The sequence below is a fragment of the Opisthocomus hoazin genome, chromosome 8, assembly GCF_030867145.1.
Source record: "Opisthocomus hoazin isolate bOpiHoa1 chromosome 8, bOpiHoa1.hap1, whole genome shotgun sequence".
NCBI lineage: Eukaryota > Metazoa > Chordata > Aves > Opisthocomiformes > Opisthocomidae > Opisthocomus > Opisthocomus hoazin.
In genome coordinates, this window is record NC_134421.1 from 27,873,248 (window position 1) to 27,887,101 (window position 13,854).

General features: G+C 40.5%; 1 protein-coding gene across 4 annotated transcripts in view; it reads right to left on the reverse strand.

Annotated features, from left to right (window-relative positions):
• Positions 1 to 13,854, reverse strand: part of METTL25 (methyltransferase like 25) — an 87,307-nt gene that overhangs the window by 15,441 nt on the left and 58,012 nt on the right. For 3 of the 4 annotated variants that reach the window (XM_075428346.1, XM_075428345.1, XM_075428344.1), the window contains 3 exons: positions 11,570 to 11,644; positions 10,879 to 10,950; positions 9,045 to 9,316 (listed from right to left, as the gene is read on the reverse strand). In XM_075428346.1, coding sequence (XP_075284461.1) covers positions 9,218 to 9,316; positions 10,879 to 10,950; positions 11,570 to 11,644 — 246 coding nt within the window. In that variant the 3' untranslated portion in view covers positions 9,045 to 9,217. Of the gene's footprint in view, positions 1 to 9,044; positions 9,317 to 10,878; positions 10,951 to 11,569; positions 11,645 to 13,854 lie in introns of those variants that run through there. The other variant, XR_012764774.1, reaches the window with a different exon arrangement.

Genomic DNA, 13,854 nt, shown 5'->3' on the forward strand with positions numbered 1-13,854 from the left:
ACCCATGCCTTAGAGTATAAAAAGGTTAGCAAATGGCACATTTATCCAAGTAATATACAGCTCATTCTACACTTTTAAACATCTGTGTGTCCTCTTGATGACTTCAGCCTTTCTAAGACTAACAAGTGAATTTAGGATTTATAGCTGAGAAACAGCATGGCTGCTTCTGCTGTCAGTCTTTATTCACTACGCTAATAATAGGAGGTGTAATAAACAACATAGATTTACAATTGTACATTTTAATCATTGTTTCTGAAGGTTTATGTAATCAGGAGAGGTGATCACTGCTCCTTCTCATTTGGAATTTTCTCTTTTGGTGCCAGACACTACCGAGTTATTCAGTAAGCAGACAGCTTTGCTCTTTTCATCAGTGATTCATGAAAGAGTTGACAGTTGGTGTGTTAAAACAATCTGAGCTTCAGTCTAACAATCTGATTTGTTGGCACAGTAGATTTACTGCATCTTGATTTTCTTGATAAATTCCATGTGAAGCCCAATACCAGCTGCCCTGACAAGATCTCTGTCTACGTGAAGAAGTTCATATTGGTCCAGAAGCAAAGAGAAAGAGACTTACATAAAATTGAGAATTCTGTAATGAGAGGTTAAAAGTTTGCATAGGTTTCACACGTGGAATTTTTTAATCCACGGATAAACTACAGTTAAATTTGGAAATTATATTTTGCTTTTGGACAGTCTTTGTTAATTTTAAACAAAGATATTACATAATTGTCTCTTTTTAGCATGTGTTACATACAAGAGGAAATGGAACATCCTTGCGTACTGTACATAGCCACTGTGACAGTACTGCAAAAGACTGAAAAGATATAATCTAATGCAAAACTATTAAAAAAAAAAAAAAGCAAGCATGGACCAAAACTATTGAATTATACAACAGGTACAAAATAAACGTTGTGTAAAAAAAAGCTTGATTTCCAGGGGTGAACAGCATATTAAATTGTTGCCCTAAAAAAAACTTTCACTTTTGCAGCTAGTTCCTAGATTGTTAGGCAAGTTTAAAACATACATCTCCTGTTTACTTGCTGGAAGTTCATGCTTTCCTGTATTTGCATTAAATAAGATAATTAATTTTATTCCTACAGTTTATAAAGAATAGTAATATACTTTACGGTAACTGCAAATCTTTGAGAGATTTTTTCCATATAATCTTGCCTATGTGTTTTGTATTTGTGAGTTTAAGAAATTCTGGCCAATAATGTGCCTCATGATGTAGCCTGTACATACACTGTGCTTTGCTGCCCAAGAACACACTGATGCGGTACAATTTGAATTTCTTCTAAATTTCATTCATTGGTAATCCAGAAATCATTTTCTGATTTCCTTTGAATCCACAGTTCTGAGGAAATGATGGCATATAGTAGGATTCCACTTGGATAAAACAACTTTAAAAAAAAAAAATCTAGAGATAGCTCCCACTCATAGCAATTAGTTGACGTCATTTACTGTTTTGATGAGTAACAAAATTGTATTAAGAGAAAGGTCCACCTGTGAAACATAAACCTCAACACAAAATTTTGTAGACCTATTAATGGTAGTCAGTGTTGACTGAAGTAACTAAAATACTGAACCGATTGAAGAAGTCTGTTAAATGGATTTCAATAATGGTATCTGGAGAAATCTTTGAATGTTGGACATACCCACTCTAAGAGTTCTGTTGCCTTTTAACACAAAGCAGAGCAGACTGTCATTCTCTTGCAGATTTCATGAACAGCATCACTGGGATGGTGAGACAAATGTCTATTCACCTCCAGTCTGATACAGACATTGCAAACAGCCTTTAGGAGGATGCAGGTGTATGCTGGGATGATTAGTGTACAACAGCATGTTCTAAAAGTTTGAGGCAAATCTTCATTACATTGGTGGGTTTCCTTGGATGTTTAAGTTTAATGATAATGTGCACTGGAATTTCTGTGAAGAAAATGCCTCAGAGCTCTTGAATAGAAAAAGGCTCCTGAAAAGAAGATACTGTGCATAGTATTTTTTAATAACCTATGCCTCTCAGGCTGTCTGGTCACCAGGAATTAATTTCAAGGCTTTCAGGGAGAAAGGAACAAGAAGCATAACTGTGATGCACCTTCTCTGAAGCATCCTAAATCTCAGAAGGATTTTACTCCTTTTCACAGAATCACAGAATCACAGAATGGTAGGGGTTGGAAGAGACCTCTGTGGGTCATCTAGTCCAACCCTCCTGCCAAAGAAGGGTCACCTACAGCAGGCTGCACAGGACCTTGTCCAGGCGGGTCTTGAATATCTCCAGAGAAGGAGACTCCACAACCTCCCTGGGCAGCCTGTTCCAGTGCTCTGTCACCCTCAGAGTGAAGAAGTTCTTCCTCATGTTCAGACGGAACTTCCTGTGCCTCAGTTTGTGCCCATTGCCCCTTGTCCTGTCGCTGGGCACTGCTGAAAAGAGCTTAGCCCCATTCTCCTGACACCCACCCTTCAGATATTTGTCAGTATATATTAGGTCCCCTCGCAGCGTTCTCTTCAGGCTGAACAAGCCCAGCTCCCTCAGCCTCTCCTCGTAGAAGAGATGTTCCAGTCCCCTCATCATCCTCATAGCCCTCCGCTGGACTCTCTCCAGTAGCTCCTCATCTTTCTTGAACTGGGGAGCCCAGAACTGGAAACAGTACTCCAGATGAGGCCTCACTAGGGCAGTGTAGAGGGGAAGGAGAACCTCCCTCGACCTGCTGGCCACATTCCTCCTAATACACCCCAGAATGCCATTGGCCTTCTTGGCAGCCAGGGCACACTGCTGGCTCATGGTTAACCTGTCGTCCACTAGGACACCCAGGTCCCTCTCCGCACAGCTGCTCTCCAGCAGGTCCCCCCCAAGCCTGTACCGATGCATGGGGTTGTTCCTCCCCAGGTGCAGGACCCTGCACTTGCACTTGTTGAATCTCATGAGGTTCCTCTCTGCCCAACTTTCCAGCCTATCCAGGTCACGCTGAATGGCAGCACAGCCTTGCAGTGTATCTACCACACCTCCCAGTTTGGTGTCATCAGCAAAATTGCTGAGGGTACATTCTAACTCTTCATCCAGGTTGTTGATGAAGAAGTTAAACAAGGCTGGGCCCAGCACTGACCCCTGAGGAACACCACTAGTTACCAGCCTCCAACTAGACTCAGCGCCGCTGATGACAACCCTCTGAGTTCTGCCATTCAGCCAGTTCTCAATCTACTTCACTGACCACTCGTCCAGCCCACACTTCCTGAGCTTCCCTAGGAGGGTATTACGGGAGACTGTGTCGAAAGCCTTGCTGAAGTTGAGGTAGACAACATCCACGGCTCTCCCCTCATCTACCCAGCCAGTCATGCCATCGTAGAAAGCTATTAGATTGGTCAGGCATGATTTCCCCTTGGTGAATCCATGCTGATTACTCCTGATAACCTTCTTTTCTTCCACTTGCCTGTTGATGAGCTCCAGGATAAGCTGCTCCATCACCTTTCCTGGGATGGAGGTGAGGCTGACCGGCCTGTAGTTCCCTGGGTCCTCCTTCTTGCCCTTTTTGAAGATTGGAGTGACATTGGCCTTTCTCCAGTCCTCGGGCACCTCTCCTGTCCTCCAGGACCTCTCAAAGATGATGGAGAGTGGCTCAGCAATGACATCCGCCAGCTCCCTCAGCACTCGTGGGTGCATTCCATCGGGGCCCATGGATTTGTGGACATCCAGATCGCTTAAGCAATCCCTCACACAGTCCTCCTTGACCAAGGGAAAGTCATCCTCTCTGTAGGCTTCCTCTCTTACCTCCGGGGCCTGGGATTCCTGAGGGCCTGCCTTGGCACTGAAGACTGAAGCAAAGAAGGCATTCAGTAGCTCTGCCTTCTCTGCATCCTCCGTCACCAGGACACCCGCCTCATTCAGCAGCAGCCCCACATTGTCCCTAGCCTTCCTTTTGCTGCTGATGTAGTTGAAGGAGCCCTTCTTGTTGTTTTTGATATCCCTTGCCAGCTTCAATTCCAGGTGGGCTTTGGCCTTCCTCATCGCATCCCTGCACGCTCTGACCACATTCCTGTACTCTTCCCAAGTGGCCTGCCCCTCTTTCCACATTCCATGGACCTTTCTCTTCCACCTGATCTCCGCTAGCAGCTCCTTGTTTAACCATGCAGTTCTCCTGCCTCCTTTGCTCAATTTCTTTCTCAGGGGGATGCACCGCTCCTGAGCATGGAGGAAGTGATGTTTAAACAGCGACCAGCACTCATGGACCCCCCTGACTTCAAGAGCCCTGGCCCACGGGATTCCTCCCAGTAGCTCCTTGAAGAGGGCAAAGTTAGCCCTGCTGAGGTCCAAGGTTTTGATCCTGCTTATCACCCTGCTTCCTCCATGCAGGATCCTGAACTCGACAATTTCATGGTCACTGCAGCCGAGTCTACCTCCAACCTTCACATCCTCCACCAGTCCCTCCTTGTTTGTTAATACAAGGTCCAGCAGCACGCCTTTCCTTGTTGGTTCCTCCACCACTTGCATCAGAAAGTTATCATCAATGCTCTGTAGGAACCTCCTGGATTGCGCCTGCCTAGCTGTGTGTTCTTCCCAGCTGATGTCAGGGTGGTTGAAGTCCCCCATGAGAACCAGGGCCTGTGATTGTGAGGCTGCTTGCAGCTGCCTGTAGAAGGCCTCATTAACTTCCTCCTCCTTGTCAGGTGGCCTGTAGTACACACCCACAGTAATGTCACCTGTATGAGCCTGTCCCTTAATTCTAACCCACAAGCTCTCAACTCGTTCCTCATTTGCCCCCAGGCCAAGCTCAATGCATTCCAGTTGCTCCCTCACATATAGAGCAACTCCACCACCTCTCCTTGTTGGCCTGTCTTTCCTAAAGAGTCTGTAGCCATCCATGACAGCATGCCAGTCATGCGAGTTGTCCCACCACGTTTCTGTGATGGCGACCAAGTCATAGCCGTCCTGCTGTATAATGGCTTCCAGCTCCTCCTGTTTATTGCCCATGCTACGTGCGTTGGTATAGACACACTTGAGCTGGGCTGTCAATCTCACCCCTGACCCTGGCACACCAAGCCTGGGCTCGTCCCTAGTGAGCTGGGCGATGTCCCCTTCCCCCTTCGAACTTAGTTTAAAGCCCTCTCAATGAGCCCCGCCAGCTCGTGGCCAAGAATCCTTTTTCCCCTTTGAGACAGCTGGACTCCGTCTGTCGCCAGCAGGCCCGGTGCTGTGTACACCTCCACATGATCAAAGAAGCCAAAATTTGACTGATGGCACCAGTCCCTGAGCCACCTGTTAACCAGGTGAGTCTTCCTGCCCCTTTCAGTGCTGTTCCCTGCCACTGATGGGATGGAGAAAAACACCACCTGTGCCCCTGATCCCTCAACCAGTCGCCCCAGAGCCCTGAAGTCCCTTTTGATGGCCTTGGGACTTCTCTCTGCTATCTCGTCCCCGCCAACCTGCCTTACCAAGAGGGGGTAATAATCAGAAGGCCTTAGAGTATGTTGAAACACAATGTTGACAAAGATAAGAACCAGGGATAAGCAAATTCAAAGAAACCAACTTATTCAGCAGTTGCCTGGAGATACAGCATATAGAGCCACCAAACTGAGTTGGTTAGTTCAGATGGTGAGGGAACTGCAGCTGGATCCCATAGAATTAGGCCATGTTCCCATCTGGCAGGAAGTAAGGGAATTTTAGAAACTGCAAACTTTGAATGGATCTCAGAAACTAAGGAAGACCAAGTCACAGTTCTAATGGTTAGGTGTACAGTTTAACTGTCTGGGCAACTACACTTCAGTTCTGACTCAATTATGGACACTGAAAATTCTTCGCAGATCATAGCTTAGCAGGGACTCCTCTCCTTTCAGAGCACTAGGATATACACCACCGAGAAGGAGGACATATATCAGCAAGAATGATAAGACACATGGGAGAAACAGATATAAAGATGCTAAGAAAGACTGGGTATTCAGCTGCTTCCCAGAGAAAACGAAGTCTGAAGCACCATACTAAGGTGGTTATTTCCACACATAAGCAGGGAAGACTTTCTTGATGCTGGTCCTGTTTAACCACTTGGCCTCAGTATCAGTGATCTCTGGCAATATAATGACAATACGAATACTCTAATCATCAAAAAGACATACAGCTGCCACCAAGCCAAGTACATTTAGCATGCTTCCTCTGTGCAGATTTTATGCCATCATAGGCCAAATGGATTTTGAGTCTCAAGATTTTAACTCTATCATGACATAGCAAAAGTGTTTTAACACTAAGCAGATAGTTGTTGTTTTAACAGTAAATTAACAAATAATGTCAATGCAGAAAATGATTTGTAATAAAAAATACTTAATATTTAATCAGAAAAAGTGTGAAACTAAAATCCCAGGAACTAAAACAGCTCAAATTTCTTTTTCTGGAGTGGTGTTCTAAGGCATGAATCAGAACCACAGAATTTAAGCTCATTGTCACAAGAGCAGGCTTGGAGATCTTAAGGCTATGACATACTCTTGGTTATTAAGGTTGCACATATACCCTGCATATACTCTTGTTCCTCCATCCAAGAACAGGTTTCAGCCCTAAGGAAAATAAATAAAACACTCCAAATCTGCTACAGAATGCATAGGTGTGCCACATAAAGAATCAGGTAAACACCTGAGGGAAAGCAGGTATATCCACCATTCCTTAGGGAACGTATCAAGACAGATAGCTCCCTGTCACACTGAAAGAAAATGGAGATTCTTTTCTATCAAAAGACTTCATCATATTTAGGATACATTTTACATTATGGAAGAACTTCTGGCAATAAGCATGGAGAAAAGTCATTTTACACATCTTGATTACTGTCAGGGATTTTTCCATTATGTAAACAATAGCTCATAGGTAATCAGCCATCCAAAGCTTCAAAACAGCTTTGAGAGCAGACAGCAACTGACTTTGCTGAATGCAAACTTGTCATATAAACCTCTTGATAGTTATTATTCTAAGAAGCACATCGCCTCTGTCTTTGCCTGTATAGACTACAAAGTGCATGAAAAGTAGTGAAGGAGCCTGAGAAGTTGCTGGGGGAACATGCAAATTTATTCAGACTTTTTTGAATCAGTGGAAAAGCACTTGGGCTAATCCTAGAGATGTGCTTGTTATTCTAAACTGCTGCAAATGTCCTCTTAACACAGTAATAACAATTTAACTTTGAATTTAGATAGCATTACACACATTAAAATGCCACACAAATTTAGTAATAGTCTGTATACCCTATCAATTTTGACTGTGTTCAAATTAAACCAGGTGAGGCTTGCTGAAACAAATATTTTTGGGCTGTAACAGGGTACTTGCAAGCACTTGCTTTCAGTGAGAAACTACTTTCATCATATATGCCCAGTTTTTAGTATTTGGCCTGAAAAAGCAGAAGAATCAACTCATAACATAAAAAAGGCAATTTCTTCCCCAACTGAATTTTTCCAACAGCACATAAACTTGGTACGATAACACTCTAACACATCACTAATAATCAGTCATCATGTCTTAGCAGAACATAATATAATAAAACCTATTTTTCTAAGACTTTTATTCATCTTTTTTCTTTTTAACACCATGTACTTTAGATTGACTCTTTATATCAGATATTACTTTTTTTTTCCTTCCAGATGCTTAGAGGTTACGAAAGGATTTTATTTCTTTTGATTCCTCTCCTGGGAAAAGAATCTACCGGCTTGTTAGTTTCCTCAGCACTTCCTATATAACAAAACATGGCATATATGTAAGGCCTCATTTTCTTTTCTTAGTTCTACTCCAAAGATGCTGTGGGCACCTGCAACTTCTGTTAATTTGCTTGGGTATTGCAGGTGTTCAGCAGCTCTAAGGATTGAACGTACTGAGACCAAAGAAATGCGAGCAGCTTATTCTGGATCCATGGAGCTAATGAGGACTGTGAGTCCTAAAATAGACAGCAGTGAACTTACACCACCAAGAAAATGTATTTCTTCCAAGCGAACCATCAAGAAATATGTGACTTGTTAGAAAAATACCTTCCTTCTCTTTTCTTGAATAGTCATGTTCACAAGCTCTCATTATATTTTGCAGACTGAAACAGAGTAAGATTTGTTCCTATTCACATCTGAATCTCAGTCTGATTCCCATGACTATTACTGTCACTATACAATTAATATAAAAACATTTTCTGTTATTCTCATCTTCTGCCCACCAAAGTTGCCTTCTCTCCTTTTCTTCTTTATTGCTGTATTTTATTATTTATTTGTTGTCATTTTTTCTGTGCACTGGTAGTTAATTATGTTTTATATATGCTGGAAAATTCTAATAAAAGCACGAGGACTTAGAATAGAAACTTTTCTCTTTTTTAATTGATGGAAAATCTGCAAGTTTAATTAGGCAACCCATTGAGATAAATGCATCAACAAATAAATTTCCCCCTCATGAATGCAGTACAGCCAACAAGAACTGCCTAGCAAGTTCCAATTCACTTGGGTACCAAAGTATTTACACCCGCCACACTTGGGCCAGAGAATAGCTTTCTGCTACAACCCAAGGATTACAGAGTGAACCCCAGCAGGGCAGCTGATTCTTAAGGACTGGGAAATCTTCTACTGGATTAGAGCGCACACACTTTTTTCTTTCAGAGTGACAGGCGAACAAGTGCATGCCAGGAACATGCCTGAAGGAAGAAAGGGTTAACATAAAACTGCTCTTTGCAGGTAGTTACTATCTAGGCTCTTCTAGGTTGCTCTATAAACAAGCTGGTCCTGATGACCTGGAGAACAGGGAAGTATATAGATCCTATTTAGTCTACAAACCTCTTGTTTACAGTACAGGTTATTCTTCTGTTTACACTATGCACCATCTGAATCTAGAAAAGAAAAAGGCGAGGCTAGTCTGAGACTGCTGATGTCAGCCACTGGTGAAAATTGAGAAGGTGTGATCTTGCGATTAGAAATATCAAAAGAAGGTGCACTGATACATAGAAAAAACATTAAAATTATTTTAAAATAATAATCACATAATATGGGTCGTAACTTTTATAATAAAGCCAGATGTTCAATATTGTTTAGTAATTGACATAAGGAAGCAATGGTAATTATAAAGAAGATATTTATTTCTCATGATTCAAAGAGGCATTGCACTTTTTACTTCTGCAGCTGAAAAGCAAGCAGCGTACTTCAGGAATTAATTAAAAATGACAGAATAGAAGTGAGGAAACAGCAGTATCAGTTGAGTGTTTTCAACCTATCTGCAATTTGCTTCTACTTAAAAACTTGACCGTTTCTTCAGAGCAATAACTGCATAGCATCTGGGGGATTTCACGGGATCAAATAACTTCACAAGTCCAGACCAGGCAATGTTGTCCTGTAAAATGATATATGACTGAAGTACCTAAAAATGTGTTTGACTTAAAAGCTAAGACATGGTAATAGGTCCACTTTTTGAAATACAAAAAAAAAAAAAAATTATCCATAATGCAAAGCAGGAAAAACACTTATCTAACAAGAAAATCACAGAAAGTTTGCTGTGAAAAAGGACACCCAAACCAGCATTTATTTTAAAGTCATTACGTTACTTCTGGCACTATCAAATGATAGCTTACCACCCCCTTCATCAATAAAGCTTTTTTTCAGCTGAACTAGAGCAAAGAAATTAAGGATCATGTCCTACTCGTCTTATACAGCACATTCTACTACTGAAGTTAATTAACTGACTTTTCAAATGAATCAGGCCAGCTGGATCTGGTCTTTATGTTGCACATGGCTTTTATCATTTCTATTTTTTCTTCCTGACCACATTTTGTGAACCAACCAGTACAAGCTTAAATCAATGTGTATATTACATTTAGAAAAGGTAAATTAGTGCTAAATGCAGCAAGTCTGCTCTCCCATCTTGGAAATCATACAGAACTCTTATGTGATTTATAACTGGTTGGCATTTGGGAAAACACATCATTATTTAAATATTTCAAGTTGCCTCTCTGTAAAAATACCAGTTAGAACAAAAGCATACATTTACTACAACACAGTTGTTCCAAGTGCATTATGGCAGAGAATAAAGTGAATTTTTACTTATGATAAAACGGAGCTGTTAAAATGAAAGGCTTGTGGTGGAAAAACAGAGCTATTCACATGAATGGATTTAAACTTTATTTTAAAATTTTATTTTGACCAGGGCCCAGAGCAGAAGCTGGAACATGCTAACATTTCCTCCTAGCAAATTATTATTTGTCTGAAAAATGTTTACTGGTGCAGAGAAAGTACAACTGCTGCTTCTGAGTTAAGCAGGCCAAGCTCAAAATTAGTGTTAGATGAAATACTGTAATATAAATCATTTTGGAGTAAATGCAGTAGCATTTGCTTATTGTATCCCATGTCTATACTTGTAAAATATACCCAGGCTGTATGTTAGCTAAATGTACCTCAGCTGACCCATACAGTTGGAAAAAGTGCACCCTCTCTCATCATTGATCTTAATTAAGAAACAATAAAAGTAAGTCATAACCATTTGGGATCTAATTCAGAATTTCTTCAATTATATGTTCGAAAACATATTCACTGGAAGCTCTAGCATGTACAGCACAATGTTTATTTAGCATTTCCAATATTCTTTTTAATTATTAAGTACCTCAATGTGTTGTATAAAATGAGATTTGCTGCATATTTAATTAATTTATTTTTTACTTTCTATTGACTAGTAATTACTATACAATTAAAAGAACATAAACTTTACTGTTGCTGCTTTGCTGAAAATAAAAACATCTGCTGGGCATATGTTTATACTAAATGGAATGAATGCTTATACTTTTGCAAATATGATGAGAATAATAACTCTGCAACTGAGACTTTTGGTCTGCACAGTAATAAATTGGCTGAAATAGTCTCATTTCACTGACGTAGCCTTTAGGTATTGTAAAATGTAAATACCTGCTCCTTGAGGTAGCAAAGACGATCCAGAAGTATCAAAACTTCTATACAGGGAGCCAGAGCAACCTTCAGCTGAAAGAAAGATTGGTTACCATAAGGATTTGGGGAAAGAGAGACAATACGCTTCCAAATGGCTACACTTCCACAGAACAATTCCAGGAAGGTCAATCATTTTCTAGTAGTTCTGTTGTACAAATGTCACCTTGCCAATTTTCCCTGTGGGATGGACATCTTCAAAACAGATTATATTAAAGATCAAAAAAACATGGAATGCCATAAAGCCAGGAAACTATGCTATTTAATTGGTTTAAAGACATTGTCCAACAAGCAAATTATATTATATGAAGCAGAACAATTTTAAAGAGGGAAATAATGAATTTTAATAAAAGGAATTTTTATGAAATAACTGCATGGAGACCAGTCTAAGTTTAAAAGGAGACTGACATTTCATTTTCCAGGGTAACAGTCCCTCTTGAAAAAGAATCTTCCACGTGTTCGCTTTATTATTTTACTGACACCTAATATAGTTTTGGAATAGGATATGCTCCAAAATTTGGAAGGGGGAGCTGCTTTGTTTTTGAGATTGCATACCACAGCATAAGACAGTCCACCTCTGCATAAAACTTAACAGGGCTTTGTTCTAGACTAGCACATGTACACAAGGTAATAGTATTAATCCTATAACTTTTACCATATTAAATGCTTCAAGCTCATTCATTCTGTGCTTGTATTTTTCATAGTAATCCATTATACAGCTGTCTGGGACCTGCAAGGGATTAAAAAGAAAAGATACCAGAGTTATTCTGGTTACTTTTTCAAGAGAACTTTAAAACAAAATATTTTTTTCCTAATTGAAAGTCACACTACAAAATGAAATCCGTGTTTTGTTTTTGAGATTAGCACTTTCCCAAGGTTTATAATAATTTTCCAATAGCAGTTTCTCAGTTCTCATTTACAACAACTGTTCTTCAGACAGCATTTTGCACTGGCATGAAATACTGAGATACATTCATTATTCAGAAAGCTCTAGCCATTCTTAAATGAGTATTACACAGTAAAGTGCAGATAACATCCTCATTTCCTTTCTCCTATATCTTCTCCCCTCCTCACCCCCATCCCCAAGAGATTTATTTAAATAGCTGAGGAGTGGATTCTGGTGTGAGAGTAACATGCTTCACTCAGGACTCCTGGATGGTATTTCACATTACAAAACCTACTGTCGGATTCTGGAAATAATACTTTGTTTCTCTGACCCTCATGTTACACATCTTTAAAATAAAACTTTCTCTATTTACTTTGAACTACTACATGTTCCCCTCTTCTTATCCTAGTCACCTGATGCAACAATGCCAGCACTGCCATTATGACTGTAAATGTTGTGATTTGGGGTTGAATTTGATACAAAGGCAGCTCAAGAACTCGACTAAGCCAAATACCCCTTCTCTTTTTAGTCCTCAGCAGCCAGTGCACCAGAGCAGGTAGCTAAAGCTATGAACATGACTGCTCTTCACAAAGTATGTTCTACACAGGGCAGCCAGACCACAACATTTTCTAGTTTTTAAAGGCCGTGATGTCTCTACTCTTCTGATATTCACAGTCCTGGACGAGAAACAACACAGCTGAGCTGGCCTCTTAAGGAACGTGTCGGAGGAGTGGGAAGTAGCTTTGCAATGTTATTGGTGATGGAGGCTGCTGGAAGGAGCAGAGCTGAGAGAGCCTGATGTACTTCCTCAGTACTGGGCGTTCGCAGTATGGCTACTCTGTTGTGGCTACGGAAAGAACTAGTCCACAACTTAGCAGAAAAGTAACAGTACTGACAGACGTGTAGACGTGGTGCTTAGGGACATGGTATAGTGGTGGACGTGGCAGTATTAGGTTTATGGTTAAACTCAATGATCTTAGAAGTCTTTTCCAACCTAAATGATTCCATGATTCTATGACAAAAGACTATGCAAGCTGAAATGTTGAATACATTTTTGCACACTTTTATTAGAAGAGTCATCTGAGAGCATGTGGCTTATCCAGTTGCAAAAAAGTAATATCTTAGCCTAAAATAGGGAAAGAAACTAGAGAACATTTCCATAAATTACAAGTTTTCAAATCAGGTATGTATTATGAATTTCATCCTAGGACAGCCAAGAAGGGAATGAAGTGACATCAGAACTATTAGTTGTTGTCACTGAGAAGTTCTCAAAGTTGGTATGTCACACAGCTAGTAGATGAATGTCTTTTATTACAGAGCAGTCAGTTCAAATTCAATGCACTGAAAAAAATGGCACAAATAAAGAATTTAAAAACACTGAAAGACAAGCAGATGAGTAACAGTCAACACAAATTTGTCAAGAACAAATCACAAGTCAGTCTACTTTGCTTGTAAGGAAGGTGAAAGGATTCATGACAGCAAAAAACTACTGGTTGTCATATATTTTGATTTCAGAAAGATTTTTGACACCACTTCACATAACTATTTCATACGCAAATTTAAGAAACAAGGTTTAGATTAAAGTATTACAAAGAGAGTGAAAACTGTTTGAATGACTATAACCAGGGAGTAGTTATTAATGAGTCTTTGAACAACTGAAAAGATCTGCTGACTGGAGGTCCATTACAAAATGCAATGCTTTCATTAAGAACTCAGACAACAGAACAGAAACCACATTACCTAAGCCTGCAAATGTGCAACAGGAAGGCATTGTTAGGACTTAAAATAATTTTCAGACATTGGAGCATTGCTTAGAAAAGAAGTTTGAAACACTGTACAGAAAAGCAGAAGGGACTACACTCAGGCAGAAATAATCAGCTGTTCAGGATGGGGAACACCAGTCTGGGAGATATAGCAGATCACAAGCTGAGCGGGAGTCACAGTTGTGCTACTGCAAAAAAAAGCAATCACCATTCTGCGACATGTATGGGAGAGCAGCCTGCAAAGCGCAGGAAATAGCCCTTCCACTCTACTTGGCAGTGGCAAAGCGCTAG